At 63.4% G+C, this 16,835-nt stretch overlaps 1 protein-coding gene across 7 annotated transcripts in view; it reads right to left on the bottom strand.

Moving 5' to 3' along the window:
• Positions 1 to 16,835, bottom strand: part of EEFSEC (eukaryotic elongation factor, selenocysteine-tRNA specific) — a 237,228-nt gene that overhangs the window by 60,177 nt on the left and 160,216 nt on the right. Inside the window, exons 7-8 of one of the 7 annotated variants that reach the window (XR_004352209.1) lie at positions 5,853 to 8,942; positions 3,693 to 5,486 (exon numbers count right to left, since the gene is read on the bottom strand). The exons of 2 other annotated variants lie outside the window; for them this stretch is intronic. Coding sequence is in view for 2 of the 5 variants with exons in the window: in XM_032648730.1 (XP_032504621.1) it covers positions 5,431 to 5,486 (56 nt within the window). In the remaining 3 variants the exon portion in view is untranslated. 4 more of the 7 variants (XR_004352210.1, XR_004352208.1, XM_032648730.1 and 1 more) reach the window with 4 other exon arrangements.

The following is a 16,835-nucleotide window of genomic DNA, read 5'->3' as shown; positions in this document are numbered from 1 at the left end:
CCCCCTGGGTCCGGCCTCCCGGAGCCCCTGGGACAGGCCGGCAGCTGGATGTCCCTTAACCGTGTTACGAGGGGGGCAGGAGAGCCCCGTGGCGTACAGAAGGTGGAGCCCCAGCTCCCAGTCCTGCGGTGGGACTAACTTCATCAAAGCCCCCACTACAGCATTAACCACCTGACCTCTGCCCCTGCCGACCTGCTAATTTCACCAATTACTGGCCAAGCACGGCTGCGTCAAGTGGGCCTGCTTAGCCCCGACAGCTGCTGGGCAAATCCAATTATGGTCCAGCAGCCTGGGCGGTCGCACGGTCCCGGGGCTGGCGTGCAACAGAGATCTGGGTGCTTGCAAGGCATGGGTGTTCATGGACACCCCAAGGACCCCAGGACCGGGCTCACCTTCGGCCCCTGCCCCTTCTCCAAGCTCCGCATCTGAAGGCGGTGTCTTCCCCCTGAGGCACAGGCCGATCGTGGCATTCCCCTGCTCCGGTCCCCCATGTCGACCGAGCATGGCAGCTGCCGGGCCCGGCTAAGGGGGCGACATGTCCCTCTCTGCATCCTTGTCTTGACCCTTAGCCCCATTTGACAGATGAAGAAACTGAAGCCCAGACAGTTGAGGTGCAGCTAGGGGCACACACCCCAGATGAAGTCCTGCTTCCTAGCTGGCATCTGAGGCCCCTGCCATCCTTCCAGCCCCACACCTCGCCCACCCCACCGGCACGGCCCGCACCAGACTCTTAGCGGCTGTTTCCTAGGCATGCTGTTCCCCCTGCCCAGGCTACCCTTCCCATCTCCTTTTGGCCTGTTAAATTCATCCTTGGAGGCTCCGCCCCTGGTCAGCACCTTGGGGAGGCCTCAGCAAGCTGCCCTGGGGCAGGACATTCTGGCCAAAGAACTTCACGGAGCCCCTTCTGGGCCTGGCTGTGTGCGGGCGCCGGGGCTGTGGCAGTGAGGAAGCCAGGGCGCCGCCCAGAGCCCCGACAATCCAGAACGGATGCCCTGGCTTGGGACTGGCTGCTCGGGTCCAGCTCAGGCCCACTTCCCGAGCAGGAGGGCCCTAAGGATGGGGCTGCGTTGAGGCCCCTGTGCCACCGGCCCAGCCGCAGAACGGACCCTGCTCGTGAGGGGCGAGGCCCCATCTTCCGCATGTGGGTCCCCACCTCCACTGCTGCCACCAGCTCCTTGGCCGCTCATCGCTCACCTGGACAGTGCACCAGCCTCCCCACTTCCCGTCCTTCACCCTGTTCTCACCCCAGCAGCCACAAGGATCGTGTGAAAACCTGAGAGTTCTGTGAGACACTCAAAGGGAAAGCCAACTCCTCCCAGTGGCCCGTGAGGCCCCCAAACCTCCCCGGCTTCCCTGACACTCACTCTGCCCCAGCCCCACGGGCCTCCTCCCTGTCCTGCATACACACTGGGCACGCTTCTGCCTCAGGACCTTTGCACTGGCCGGGCCGCTGCCTGGAACCCTCCTCCCAGATCTTCCTCCCGCAGGCCCCTCTCTCCCTGCCTCCCTTGGGTCTCTGCCCATCTCCCCACCCTGGCCTCACGGTGCTGTAGCACCCCTCCCCCACTCCTCCTTCCCAAAGTGGGACTTTTGCACAGACTGGCTGGGTCCTGAAACACCCCTCTCCGCCCAGGCCCACCTACTCCTGCCACCACATCCTCAGGCAGACCCCTTACTACCCCTTCCCCTCACCACTCCTGGGTCCCCACATCCCTCCAGGGCCCCTGACTGTCTGAAGGGACCCAAATCCTGTGGTCTCTCCGTCGCCAGGTGGACACGATGGCATCCCAGCACGTCCCTCGGGCAGGAGGATTCGGTGACAGTGGAGCCTTTTATGAACGAGGGCAACAAACCCCTGGGGGGGGGGTGGTGTGTGCCGTGGCTCACAGAGCAGGTCTGTAGCCTCCAACTGTGCGTGGTCTGAGTGGCCGCCTGCGACCCCGAGGCCTGGCCAGGGGTTTCCACCAGGGCTCCGGCTTCTCCATGGATGGGGGCAGGCAATGTTCTCAGCCCTACTGAGCCCTCTCCAGGGCTTCTCCTGCACACTCTCCCCAGAGACTCGCACCGACCCCCAAAACAGGGAATGGCTATTTGCCCCCATTTTACAGATGGGGAAACTGAGGCTCAGAGGCTTACAGACTTGGACAAGGTCACACAGCCGCACTGGAAGCCCGTCTGCCCTCCTCCTCCTCCTCTCCCCCTGCGCCCGGGCCTGGGGTGGGGTGAGTGGGGCCCAGGCAGCCTCCTGCCTGCCCCCTCACTACCCTGGCCAGTCGATGTTATCGCAGCTGATTTAATTTCAAAGACGGATTGAGCTGTGGCGGGAGGGAGAGCGGCTAATCGCAGCCGCCATCTGCCCCGTTGTCATGGGGATGGGCTCCCAGCAATACTGCAGGGGCTGGACCCAGATAAGGGCACTGGAGTGGGCTGGAGGGGACTGCAGTGGGCGGGGCGGGGATGGGCAGGAAGATGGGGGGCAAGGAGAGACCCAGAGACCCAAGAGTGGAAGAGGCACAGAGCCACGAGGCAGACAGTTTGAGGGTGCCGAGGTGAGAAGAGATGGGGAGGTACCGGGGGCAGCTGCGGAACTGATACTGAGCACGGGGCGGGGGCGAGGCTGGCGCGGGCGACAACGGGCGACGGAGGCGCCTTGCCCCCATTGCCCCTTCCAGAGCCCCGCTGTGGCCTCCACAGTAGCGCTCCCCCAAGGCAGGGCGTGGGGCACGTTCAGACCTCCCCAGTCCGCCCCCTCTGCCACAACAGGGCCGCAGACCCCAGGGTCCCTCCCTGGCCAGGCAGGGTCCCAAGCTCAGAGCAGAGTTGGGAACCAGCTGTTTCCACCAAGCGCCGTTGGTCTGGCCTCTAGGACAATCACATCATCGAAACTTGCCAAGTCAACAATGGCTTCTTGAGGCTGCAGCGGGTCCTGAGCACTTACTGCGTGCTCTGCCCATCGCACAGCACCCGCGCTTCCCAACAGCCCTGCCCTTTTGCAGCACGGCAACTCGCAAAGAGCTCCCACTGTAGCTTAGGCAACAAATACTGAGCCACCTCCCCTGGGTTCCAGGCCTTGGAAGGCGCAGGGACAAGACGCCTGGGCTCTGCTGCCTGCCCCCATGCCCCAACCGTCCTGGCTGAGGGCCGGCCTGCCTTAGATCCAAGGCCCCCCGGTGCCCCATCACGGCCGGGGCCTAGCACGTCCCACCCTCGGTCTCTGCACCTTCCCAGGTGCTGCCCCTTCCCTGGGAACTCGCCCCTGCCTGATGGGGGAGGGAGCCCCGGCCCTCAGCCACCTGCATGGGCCCCATTGCCCTCCCCACGCTGTCTGCCTCTGCCTCAGGACTTCAGATGTGCCCACCCGCTGGGTGCTGGATGCCTCCGGCGGCCCCCAGGCATCTTGTGAGGACCCGGGGAGCTCCGTGCGGCCTGGGAGGCATGGGAGCCGGGCAGCGCTGGGCCGGGGCCGCCCTGCCTGCCAACCGCACTGCGCTGTCACAGCCCCCAAAGCAGGAACCTGGCACCGCCAGCCACTTGGGTCCCCAGGCACCGTGGTTATGCCTGCGGTCACCCAAGCAGCTGGTCAGGAAACCCCTGGGGTCCTGGGGTTCTGGGATGGCAGCAAGGGTATGTATGAGCCATCTCCTTCTACAGACGCTTGGTCCACCCTGTGCCATCCCAAACCCGCGACATACCTGCACGGGCAGCCCCACCACCACACCTCTGGCCACGCAGCTCCCACGCCAGAGTGTCCTTCCAACTCTTCACCGTCAAGGCCAAGCGGAGCCGTCTTCCTGTGGCCCTGTTTCTCCTTCCTTTGGGACCCCGGGAATCAGCTTCTCGCCACTCGCAGGTTCCTGAGCATCTTCTGCCCGGCGTTCGAGACGCCAGCTCCTTGAGGGCAGGGCGCGGGCGGTGACCGCTGGGTGGAGAAAGCTATCTCTGCGGCTCCAGGGCAGGGTGGAGCAGGCCAGGCTGGGGGCCCCTTCCCCACTCTGCTGGGTCCCGGGTTGCCCTCCCCACCCAAGAGGTCCCAGAGCCTGGGCCTTCGACTGAGTCCCTTTAGGAAAGCAGAGCAAGGGTGTTAATTGCAAGAGACTGGTTCCCATACTTGTTTTAAATTGATATTTAATTAAAAAGTTAATTATTAATTAGGCTTATCAATTGGCTGCCAGTGGCCGGCTGGGAGAGGCTGGCTTGCGGAAACATCCACCCCGAGTGCGTCTGCGTTTCTCCGTGAGCCCGGTCAGGGGCACCGTCTCTGTTCGCGTTAGTTCAGCCACGAATTTTGCTGCTGGATCTCCTTCCAGCAGGCCCGGCTGGTTCGGGAGGGTGGGTGCTGCCCGGACTGAGGACTATAGCCCGGCACTGCATCTTCATCTTACTTCTGCCCTGGGCTGCAGCTCAGGGATCTGCTGGGCGGCATCCTGGACGGCCCACGGATGCTGCCCACTCCTCGTGCCAGACGTGGACTTGGCATCTTTCTCCCCAGGTCTGACCCCCATCCCGGGCCCCTTCTCAGGGGTGGTCCCTCTGGCCACCCGGTTGCCCACCCAGGGTGCGGGGAATCACCCAGAACCCCTCCCTCTCTTCCCCTCCGCGCCCTCTGCCCTGCCCTGGGCTCAGCCTTCACGAGCCCCCTCTCCCGGAAGGAGGTGAGGATGGTCTGGGGCGAGTGTTCCCTGCAGGGAAGTTAGCAAGCGCGCAGGCCCTGAGGCAGCGGCCTCTGCTGAAGGGAGTGGGAAGGAGCCGTGGACAGGCCCGGGTCATCTCCGAGATGTCTGTCCGCTCTCTGAGACGGGACAACTGTGCAGAGGAAATCAAGAAGTCAGCTGGGGCTTGCTGAGCGTGACACGCACGACAGTCAGCCGTGAGCCCCGGCTCAGGAGGAAGGTCAGGACCAGCGGTGAGGAATCAAGATCACCCAGCGCACGCGATGGCACGTAAAGGCCTGAGAACGGACGAGCTCAGCCAGGTGTCAGCAGAGATGGAGGACGTTCCACGGACGTTCAGAAGCCAGAGAGGAGGGGGAGCCGGCACGGAGAGCGGGGCGGCGTGGGCTCCGTCTCAGTTCGCCCCCGTCGCCCCCTCTGTACCGGTTAGGGTTCTCGGGTCCCCAGGGACAGAAGTCCATCCCAGCTAAAGCGAGTTGAACCTGGGTGGGGCACTACTGAACGCGTACAGCCGGATCAAAGGAAAAGGAAATCCCGACACCTGTGGGAAGGCCAGGAACCCCGGCAGCTCTGATCGGGGGGTGGACTCTTCGGCTTGCTGCCGTGGGAACGGATCAGCCCCGACGGTGCTCCACCCTCGAGTGGGACCGCTCAGGTGTCCACTTACCCAGCACTTGCGGAGGAAGGTGGTCCATCCTCGCCAACAGCATCACCCTCAGCTGTCACCACCACCACGTCCACCGTCACCCTGTTGCCACTGTCATCCCCAGAGACGCGCCATACTTCGTTTACTCACGCAGGAAGGATTTGCGTGCCCTGTGGGCGACAGGCACAACGGTGGGTTTTGTCAACACCGTGACAAGCAGAGATCATTCCCACCTGCAATGGGAATACAGTCTAGGGGCAGAGAGGCTTTAACCAGTCACCCCGGAAACGAAGACTGCAGCTCAGAGGGGCGCCACAGGGGCCAGACCAGACGCGGGGAGAGCGTCTAGGCGGATTGCCCCAGATGGGAAGGTGCGAGAAGGCTGCCCCAGGGCAGGCAGGCAAGCGGGGGTGGTGCATCAGGCTGAGGGGCTTGCGTGTGCACTGCGCCTGCAGCAGGAGAGGCCTGTGAGCACGGGCGGTGGGGGGGAGGGGCCAGAGCTCAAGGAGCGGGGGGTCTGGCATGGGTGCTGCCACCTTGATCTCAAGAGCAGTGGTGACACAGAAGGGTGTGAAGCAGGAGGGTGACATCGGTGTGCACTGTGCAAAGACCACGTGACAGCCGAGTGGCGAGAGGATGACAAGCGTCCAGCACGGTAGCTGGACCCTCGTGTCCTGCACGATGCTGCCTCAGACCAGGGACCACTTGACCACAAGGAGGTGACAACGGGAACAGAGCCACAGGCTCACTGGCCGCACTCTAGTTCACATCACTCAGAAGCAGCTGATCTAAAGAGGAACAGCCTAGCCCTGGAGCCGTCCTGGGACATCCTGAGGGCTGGGGTCCAGTCCCGTGGATGCGGTGCTGGCCCCGTAACCGGAGCACAGCCCGCGGGCGGAGGAAGGAGGCCCATCCGTCTCGACGTCACCCCCTTGCAGAACTCTTGGCCCTGCCCCAGCACCGGAGGCTTGGCCAGATCTGAGGTCCTTGTTCGGGGGTGGGCCAGGGACGCAGCAGCTCTCCCGTGAACCTGCAGTCACACCACGCCGGTGGGGGCGGGCAGCTCGGACCTGTGTGAGAAGAGGGCCGGGGACGAGGGTCTCCGGGACTCGAAATTCTCTGGGGCTGCTTCTTGTCCATCGAACTGGTGACAGTGAAAACGGGACAGTTGCAGCAACCACGGCTTGACAGGGGCAAGGCGACTAAGGTCTCAGAGCCCTGGAGACACCCCGGTTGCCCCACCAGGCGAACCTAGAGCCACCCAAGTGCTGGCTGAAGGTGAGGCGAATCCAGAAAGGGTGGTGGAGGCAGCTTCAGCTTCGGGACCTGGTGCAGCAGGAGGGGCTAGTTAAGGCCGGTCGGGGCTCCGGGCCGGCTCCCACCCTGAACCGGACCCTGGGCCACCCTGGGCCACCGAGGCCACGAGCGGAGCTGAGGTGGGTGAGGGGTGGACTGCAGGAACCGTGTCTTGGTTTTGATGCTCTGACCCCGGAGGGACTGCCCCTCCCAGGACTGGCCGATTCCCGCAGAGTGTAACCCACCCACCGGTCCAAGAGCGTGACTTTCAAATGCGAAGGAACCAATCTAGAAGGCACAGCCCCAGCACCTCCTCTATCGGGTTCTCCCCCTTGGGCCACCGTCTCCCTGCCTGAGTCACCCAGGGTCGGGTACCAGGCAAGCTGCGGCAGCCCGTCTGTCCAGAGCCCATGAAATGACTCAAACCAGCCAGCGGTCGGCCTGCTCGCCCTGCCTCGCCCGTCCCTCCTGCAGAAACCGCAGCAAAGTCTCCTGTCCCCGGTTCTAGGCTCCCCCCACCTCCTAACCTCCCCGTGCTTTCCCACGTGGCTCGGCGTGGCATGGCGTGGCGTCCCCCTCCTCCGGGACTGTGCTTAGAAACGACCTTTCCAACGGCAGCCGTCTCCTGATCTGTGGCCTTACTGAACCTCAAATTTTCCCTGAATACACGCTATTTTTAGCTGTACTGGGCACCTCTGCGGCCCACCTCAAGTCCTCCTGGCCGAGCTCAGGCCAGCCACGGCTCTGTGTTGACCGGCCCACCTGTGCAGATGCCGGCTGATGGCCCAGCTCGCTCTTGCCCAGAGCTGCTCTGACCCAGTGCGAGGACGCCCGCAGGACCTGCTGGGCACTTGTGTACATGAACCCTAAAGTTCGAAGGCTGGTGGATAAGCCTCACCTTGTCCATGCAGTGGGATGGGAGCCTATGGCTATGTCCCCTTTTGTCCCTGGGGTGGACGGTTCTCAGCATGTCCCTCGAGGTTTCTCAGATGGCCTCGGCGGAGTCTGTACCCCACTGACGGTGGATCCACAGCACCTCCTCTGGCTGGCTTTTCCCCTCGCCCGGCATCATGCCCCCCACCCCGCCCCTGTTCCCTGGGACCACTTCTCTCAAATACTTCCTGCACGCAAACCCCATTTTTCACGCAGATCCGAGGGCTGCCTTTCCCAAGGTCTGTGCTGAGATGAGGGAAGTCCTGTCTGCGGGGACTAAGGGCTCCTTCCATGGCCGTCCCCACGGGGCTCCTCCCTAGGAAGTGTGGTGACCACAACTGCTCCCTAGGGCTGTGAGACCCCAGAGGTTTATTGGGGCGTGGTGACTTTACAGATAGCAGGACGCCCTCGGCCCATGAGGACGAGCTCGCCCAGCCAGCCCTGGGGCTTCCAGAAGGTCTGACACACAACCGAGCCTGGGCTCACCTGAAACGTGGGGTCCCGAACAACCTCACGCCCGGGCAACCTCAGTCTGCCTGGCTCGTGGCTCTGGAACCTCGTCACGTGCCCGGACAAACCTTACCTGCAGCACGTCCAGCCTGGGCAACCTTGGGCCTGTACCACCCCTGCCCAGGATCACCTCTTTCTGTGCCACTTCTCACTGCAGGCAGGGAAGGGGGTCCAGAGAGGGCACCCGTGTGGCCCCCAAAAGTGCCAGCAGCTGGGACAAGACAGGCCCAGACCCCCTGCCACCCTCGAGTCAGGCCGGGCCTGGGCCATCCCCCGTCTTAGCCCAGCGTGGGTCTTCCGCACAGCCCAGCCAACCTGCACGGACCTTATCTTGGCCATCTATCGGGCCACCTGGACCAACCAGTCCTGCCAGAAACTGGATCTGGGCATAAAGGCCCCTCCCTGGAGGGGTGTGTGAGATAAACCCTCCACCTTCCACTGGTCTCTCCTGCTTGCCTGAGCCAGAGGGCCAGGGCCTGGGGTGGAGGTGCTGGGCTGCTGGTCTCCCCTCCCCTCCCCCACCGTCTCCTGTAACAGGCAAGGTTGAGTCTGTGCTGGGACTGACACTGACACCCCTCTCCCACCAACCTCCTGGGTCTGCCGGTCAAAACTTGGGCACGGGAGGGGGGTCGCTGGGGAAAACCAGGAGGCACCCGGGAAGAGGGTCTCATCTCCATTTGTAAAAACTGCCCTGACCCACCACATCAGGACACTGCTTCCCCTCCACGGGAGTCTCTGTCATGCGTGTCCCCAACGTGCCTGGCTTTACGCGCTCCTCAGACGGCCCTGGAGGGGTAGGTGTCGCGATGTTCCCACTTCCAGATGAGGAAAACTGGGGTCAGTCGCCCAAGGTTGCGCAGCCCAAGGTCACACGTGGCCGGAAAGCCCTTTAAAGATAAAGGCCTAGAAGTGAAATCACTGGACCGAAGCTCCCACGGAATTGCAAGCGCGATTTGGATTGACAAACTGGGTGCCAGCAGGGGTGCCCGCGGGGGGGTCTCCCCCGGGAGAGGAGCCCTGCCCACAGCGCCCTGCTGCCGGCCACCGGCTCTACCTGGGAGGCGGGAAGAGGACTTGCTACTCTGGCTGCTTCTCTTGGACCCCAAGCATCAGGTCCACGCATGTTGGTCATGTCTGCACCTTCTGGCCTGAATTCCAGGCCTCTGTTCTTCGCAGGCAAGGACAAGGGCTGGGGGCCACGTTTCCGCTGCTCCCTGCCTTGGGCTCCTCACCCGCAAACTGGGGAGAGAAGGTCCCAGGGAGGACGTGGTGACCCTGCCGGATGGACACCAGCGCCTCCCGGCCTGATTCCAGCCCAGGAATGTTTCTCCTCCCAGGCCTGGCCTCAGGCCTGACTCCTGACACCAGGCAGTAAATAACTTTCCATTTGATCACCTCTCTTGGTGAATCTTTTGCTCTGGGGAAAGTGGGCGTATCCCCAGGCAAGGCCCCACCCGCCTGCCTGCCGTAGGAGGGGCAGCTCTGGGAGGTGCGTGGGGGTGGGGTGTGTGTGTGTCTGGCATCTGGAGCATCTGTGCCTTTATCAAGAGCACCCACCAAGGTGGGATGTCTACACCCTGTGTCATCAGCCTCCCCGCGGCCTTTGAGCCCAGAAGCTCATCCCAGTCACCTTCCCTGGCTTGGGGCGCCGCCCTCAAAGCGCAGATGGGAAGGCTGAGGCCGGCGTGGGCAGGGATTGGGTGCCCACCGCCCGCGGTGCCGGCAGGGGTCGGGGATGGCCACAGAGGCCTGCTCCGCGGGTCCTGCTCGACTGGGTCCCGTCCGTGTAGGAGGGATGGAGGCTGCTCCCCAAATGTGCTCCGCACCCCGCAGGGGAAACCCGCAGGTCCTCCGCCTGGAATGCCGGGAGACAGGCCCAGAGACGCCCAGCCACTGGCGCGGGCCGCCCAGCACCAGGGAGATCCGGTTCCGGCCGGAGGACAAAGCGGGTCTGGGGCCGGCCCGGGCCCGCTTTGGGAGCGGGCGCCCCGGGTCAGCTGGGGAGCGGGCGCGCGCCGCCAGCGGGCATCTGCATGACAAAGCGCGGCGCCGGTGGGAGCGGCCGAGCGGAGCCCGCCCGCGGCCGCAGCTGCCCCGCTAAGCCGCCGCCCCGCGCCCGCCGCCCGCCCGAAGCTGGGGGCGGGGGCGGCACGCGAGCCCGGCGCTCAGCTGTGTTTGCTCGGGGGGCGCCGCGCGGGGCGGCGGGGCTGCGGCGCGGGACAAAGGCCGGGTCTGACCGACCCCGCAGGTGGCGAGGGGGAGGGGAGGGCTGCGGCCCCCAGCCGCCCAGGCTCCCCCGGCGTCGCCTCCTCGGCCTGCGTTCCGGAGCTGCGTCCAGGCCCCTCCCCTGGACCCCGAGTTGACAAATGATGTCAGCATCCGTCCGTCTTAGCTTGCTGCGCACCACGGGCTGCCGCTGTCCTCACGGCCATCTACACTTACTCCCCCCACTCATGCATCCCCAACGGGGTGCCCGCGTCGTGTCCCCCATGGGCCTCCGCTCCCACCCCCCTCCTCAGCTGCTTTCCCTGCGCAGCCCCCCAGGTCCACATCTGCCCTGACCCAGCTTTCTCCACCTCTCCATCCTCCCATCTTCCAGGTGCCTCGACCAAACCTAGGCATCTTTCTGACATCTCTCTGTGCTGGGCGGACCTTTGAAGTCTCTCCAGAATAGAGCCAACTGCTTCCAGCCCCACTGCTGCCCCTGGTCCAGCCCCCACGCCCTCTTGCCTGGACGGTTACAGTAGCCTCCGTCCTGTGCTCCCCGCCTCTGCCCCAGCGGCCGCCAGAAGGATCCCGTGGAAACCAAAGGCAGACCTCACATCTCCACACACTCCCTTGGCTCTCACCTTACTCAGGGGAAAAGCTGAAGCCCTCACAGCCCCCAAGGCCCACCTCATCTCCTTCCAGCCCCACCTCCCACCTCCCTGGCCCGAATCTCTCCACTTCAGCCATACCTGTCTCCTAGTCATTCCTTGAGCAGCCAGGCCTTCAGGGCCTTTGCACTGGCTGTTGGCCCTGCTTCGATCACTTCACCGGATATCTGTGTGTCTCACTCCCTCAAATCCTTCAGGCCTTTACGCCGACGCCCTCTCTTCAGCGAGGCCCTCCTCGGCCACCCCGTCTACAACGTCAAGCCTTCCGGGTTCCCTCTCGGTCCTTCTGGCCACGTGGCATTCCTATGCGGCACTCGCTCACGTACTTGCTCATTTTCTGTCCGCTGTGGACGGTAAGAGGCACCAGGGCAGAGACTGTCTCTTTTGCCCGCTGTTAGGACCCCCAAACCTAGCACTGACTCTGTTACGCGGAGGTGTTCAGTAAGTATTTGCTGAATAACTTAAAGCACTTACCCCTGCACAGCAGCGCTGCAAGGCAGGCCCCGTCGCCTCCGCTTCACAGGTGAAAGCACTGAAGCACAGAAAGGGCAAGCAACCTGCCCAGGGTCTCCCGACTAGGAAGCCTGGGAGGCAGGACACAGTTCCTAGCCAGGTCTCAAACTAGAGGCCCACACGCTGGTTTTGGCCCCCGGAAACATTTTCTGTGGCTTGAAGAGTTTCAGAAAAAGTTGAATCGGTTGTGGCCACTTAAAAAATCAAGAGGTTTTGTGTAAAAACCCAGACCGCCAGCTTTTCTCGGAGAATCGGAACCTCTGGCCACACTGGGTGCTCAGTCCCACAGGCGACCATGGGCTGCAGTTGGGCAGCAGTCGCCCCTCAGACAGGGTGTGGGCGACCCCACTTGCCTAGGCTCCCTCAGGCTGCTTCCCGCCCAGGCCCCTGTCCTGCGGGCTTTCGCTCCTCTGGGCCTCTGCCCTTCCGGGTCACTCTGCCTGGAATCCTGCCCCACCATTCTCTTCCTGGATGCCTCTTCCTTGTCACTCAGGCAGGTCTTAGCCCAAAGGTCCCGTCCTCAGAGAAGCCCTCCCTGATTACACTGGCTAACGATCATTATCTGAGATCACTTCATCCATCTCTGGTGCATGCTGTCCCTCTTCCCCAACAGAACGGCAGTCCCAGGAGGGCAGGGCCCGGGTCAGCCTTGCCACACCTGTCCAGGAAGGACAGCACCTGCCCCTGCGGACACCTGTTGATTGACCGAATGAATGAATGAATGAGGGGTTCTCCTTTAGCGCCGCTGGTTCTGGGCCCTTCCCGGGTACCTTGTGCTCACACCTGTGCCCTGCCGCTCTCGCCAGGAGCTCACAGGTTGCGTGGCACGAGGTCGCGGGCCCCTTGCTAGCGGGACAGGCCTCAGTGGTTTCTGGTTCTGTGACCACCTTGAGGGGCTTGGGGGACCCTCTCTCACTTTGCCCCCAGCTCCTCAGGCTCTCGCCATGGACGCGGGGCCCCGAGTCTTCTGGGTCAGCACCAGGGTCGCCTCCTGGGGTTCCAGATGCAGCCCGGCTCCCGCCCGCCCGCCAGCCTCGCTCCTGGTCAGGCCGTGTCGCCGGGGAGCCTTCAGGAGTAGAAGGGCCAGTGGTGGGGTGACTGGCGTGTAGGCTGGAGATCAGGCCTGGCTCTAGCCGCTTCTCCCTGTGTGACCTTGAGCAACTTCACTCGCCTCTCTGAGCTCGTTACCCCCTCTGTGAACCGGGACCCCTGTCCGACCTGAGACTTGTGCCAGTTCCTGGGCTCACACACGGCCACCAGCACACAGTAGGTGCTCAGGACAACAGTGCCCCCACCCCGTGTGTGGACGGACGCCTGGAGCCCAGCCCATGACGATCACTCCTCCCTGTGGGCCAGCTGGCCATCTGTGTGCTCACTCGTGTGTGGTCTTGGGTGACTCGGAACCGCGTGTGTGAATGCGTGTGAGTGGACACGTGTGAGTGTGTGTGGCGGTGGCGTCCGGGTGCCTGGAGTGGCCTGGCCAGTCCTCACCGGCCAAGGTGAAGTGGGTAGGAGCTGGCTCGCCCGCTCCCCCAGGTAGCCGTCGAGGCAGGAGTCTGCTGGGGCCGCCGCTGACACCGGGGCGGGCAGGTCAGCCTGAGCCAGAAGGGACTGGCTGGGGTGGGGGAGGGGAGCTGTACCCCAGGGCAGTCAGTTCCCAGGCCCGGCCCTGCCGGTCATGCTCCAGGTCCCAGGGCCGGCGCCCGGGGAGGGCGGCTGGACCCTGGCGTCGGTTACTGCAGCCCCGGGAGCCTCTCCTCTGACCGTGCCACCGATGAGGCCCCCGGCAGGGCAGGGCCCAGAGCCGAGCACCGGTCCCCACCCACCTCGTCCTCTACCTCAAGGCGGCAGCGCGGCCTCGCAGCTCCCACTGCAGGACCGCGCTCTGCACCCATGTGACTGTCCTCCCACCGGACTGGGGGGCTGGGGAGGGCAGGGACCCGCTCATGGTCACGGCCGTGGGGAGGCAGGACGCCAAACGCTCATTCAACTCACACCCAACCCTCCGTTGCTTGCTGATGGGATGCGTAGGCTGCGTGTGTGGTGGAGATGTGGCCATTTGCACCCGCGGCAGCAGCCTCGGAAGCTGTCCTGGGCCCCCAGCTTTCAGACGGGCTTAGAGGGACACACAGGCTCCGCACCCAGCCACCACTCTCCACGTGGGAGCCACATCTGACCTTCAGCCCCAGAACCAAAAGAATCTCCGCGGTCCCCTCCCGAGAATCCAGGCGTGGCTGGCGGTGGGTGTCTGCTGTGCACCCTGTCTCTGCATAGTTCCTGAGGGCCTCAGCCCCACCGAGCAGAAAGATCCCCACCCGCCTGGACCCGCACAGAAAACTGAGGCTCCGCAGGGGCCTGCGTATCCCCGCTGGCCTCTCCAGGGCTGCTCGCCTGTGCAAGGCCTCCCTCGGTCTGTCTCAGGCCTGTCAGCGGGGAGCAAGCCAGAGACCCCAGGAGACGCTGTCCCCCTGCTGCTCCTCAGGACCCCGGAAGAGACCTGGGGGGCCGGCCGGCCCTGGGCACAATGGACAGAGGGACAGCAGGGGAGCAACAGCCCCAGGAGGCTGCCTGCCTGGCCGTTTCCAGAAGCATTGAGCCTGGGACAGAGGCACAGAGACGGAGACAGTAAAGCAGGGAGAGAGACTCCCACACACTCAGCTGTCGGCTGGGCATGGGACTGGGACCGGCAGCCGTGGTCTTCTCGGATCCGGACTCAGGACGCCAACTGTTAACCCCCAGCCCAGACTGGCCTGAGTTTTCACCGCCTGACTGCCCGGCGCGCGGCTGTGACCAAGCACGCACCTGCAGGGCTGGCGCAGGCAGTGGCCTCGGGACATGCGTGGAAGAGTGGCAGCAGGTCACCGCCCGCCTCCGTGTGCATGTCCGTCACCGTGTCCCCGTGCGAATGGGTGACGCTCAGCCACACCGCGGCCTCCCGGATGGTGCCGCGGGGCTGCCCGAACCCCAGAGCTCTTGCGCGGCCGCGACCCCAGCCCTGGACCCTGAGTCGGGAGCCCGGGCTGCCCACCCGGGTGCTTTTGTCCGTTTCTGAAGTGACAAGAGACACACAAAAGGGCTTTTAATTAAATCAAAGGAAGGGGAAACGGGCCAGCCGGGCCGCTATTATGTTACCAAACGCGAAAACGAAAACTTATTTTTTAAAGCTCTGGTATTAATTTGAGATTATTCAGATAGTTAATTAAAAGTGCAGCATGTGTTAAATATTATTTCAACAAAGATTATCATCAGGCCTCCATGTAATGCGATCCGTGGGCTCGGGGAGCTTTATGCAAATGGTCTGCGGCCAGAAGGAAGGGCCCGAAGCGCCGGGCGGCAGGCCACTCGCTCACCGCAGGGGTGGCCTTTGCAGACACACACGGAATGGCAGCCAGGCCCCCCTGTCCGGGACCTGGGTGAGCAGGGAGACCACCGGCCACCCTGGGCCTGCTGGCCAACGGCAGGCTCCCCGAAAGTTGTCCAGATGGCACCTGGGCCTTCAGGGGACACGGGCTGCACTCCTGCAGGTGTGTGTGGGGTGTGGACGTGTGTGTTGGCGAGGCTGTCGCGAGACTGGCTGCACACGTGGCTGGGGTGTCGGCAGCGTGCGTTTGCGCTGGTTCATCCGTCTGTTACGCGTGGACTCGTGCACGTGACACGCACGTGTGCACCTGGGCACGGGGTGCGTGCCCACAGCTGGCCCCGAGCACGCCGTGTCACCTCTCGCTGCCTCAGTTTCTCCATCTGTAAATGGGGACCGCTACAGTCCAGGCCTCACGGGGAGGATTAATGAGGGTCACGTGGCATAAGGCACAAGCAGTGTCCCGCACAGACAGCATGAGAGCCAACAAAGCCAGCGTGCGCGGAGCTTTAAGTTTACGCGTCCATGTTTAACGAAAGCGAAATTAACTTTTATATTTTATTTAACCCGGTATGTCCAAAATATTGTCGTTTCAACATGTGATCCATGCAAAAACTGATGGCCGTGGTAGTTTGCATTCATTTTTCACACTAAGCCTTGTTGGTCGGTGTGTATTGGACCTGCCAGAACCTCCGGCCACACCGGCCGCATTTCAGGTGGACGTTTCAGTTGGACCTCACAGCTCTGAGCCCCGAGGACGCGGGTGTCCCCCCCTGCACCCTCGCTCGCCTGCGCTCCCTGGCCTCAGACGCGCGGGCCGCTCCTGCCCTCTGTCGGCGCCTGGCGGCGGTGCAGCGCCCAGGGCTCGCCCCGCCAGGCCAGATCTGTCCCCGCCCCGCAGATGGCCACAGCCCCCTGCCCACTGCCAGGCTCCATGGTACCATTTCCCACTGCGGGCTGAGGGGCAGATGGGAGGGCAGAGGCTCAGAGAGGACCGGTCATCCGCCCCGGCTCACGCAGCAGGACCGCAAGGAGGGACCCCAGCTGAGGTTGGAACCCAAGTGTTAAGACGCTTCTGTGGGTCCCACCGGGTTCCTATCCTGGCTCTGCCCCTCTTGGCTGTGATTCTCAGGGTTCCACAGCTGTAAGCGGGAGGGGGGACCGGGGGGACGGGACGGTAATCCCTCTGTTCAGGGTTGTGTGAGGATTAAGTAGGAAGACGTCTCTGAGGTTTTCAGCCCATTCTGAGCACAGAATGTGCCCGGTAAATCCATCACGGTCATAGCACCATGACAGGACACCCCTGCCTCAGGGCCTTTGTACAGCTCAGTCCCCCAGATCTAGGATCGGACGGCTCTCCTCGTGAGGGAGGACCTCGCTGACCATCCCCTCCTCCTTGTCACCCTCAGAGCCTGTGTCGCCACCCAGCACGAGCTTGCGTGTGCCTGAAGTCTTCTTGTTTCTTGTCTGCCTCCCCCATTGGACTGGCAGCCCCAGGAGGGCAGGGCCTTGCCGGTCTTGGCCACGGTCATCCCTGACCTGGCACAGTGCCTGGCCCTACGTAGGTGCCTGACGGAAAGAGCAAGAAAGCCGTGTCAGGAGGGGACGCAGCCTGGTGGTCACCAGGGAAGTTAGACGCCGCTTACCACACAGCCCAACATTCCACAGCCAGGTGCCAACCCAAGAGAAATCAAGCTTAGGTCCACACAAAAATTCATCAATGAGTGTTTGTAGCAGCATTATTCACAACCGCCCCACGCTGAAGAACCCCCCAACTGTCCCGCAGCTGGTGAACATTCATGCAGAAGAATCTACCAGCAGCAAAGGGAACCGCCGTCCAGGCACTGGACGCGGGTGGACCCAGAGGGTGTAAATGTGGCCATGTGACACGTGACATTCTAGATGACACACAACTATAGGGACAGAAAACAGACCGGTGACTGCCGGGAGGGGGGCCACGGGCACATGAAGGATCTGGAGGGGGGCAACTTTTCTGTATTGTGACTGCATGTGTTTTTCAAAACTAACAAAAC

This window comes from Phocoena sinus, chromosome 11 (genome assembly GCF_008692025.1).
Source record: "Phocoena sinus isolate mPhoSin1 chromosome 11, mPhoSin1.pri, whole genome shotgun sequence".
Classification (NCBI taxonomy): Eukaryota; Metazoa; Chordata; class Mammalia; order Artiodactyla; family Phocoenidae; genus Phocoena; species Phocoena sinus.
Note: the sequence above shows the minus strand (reverse complement) of the source record. Positions and strands in the feature narration are given on the sequence as shown.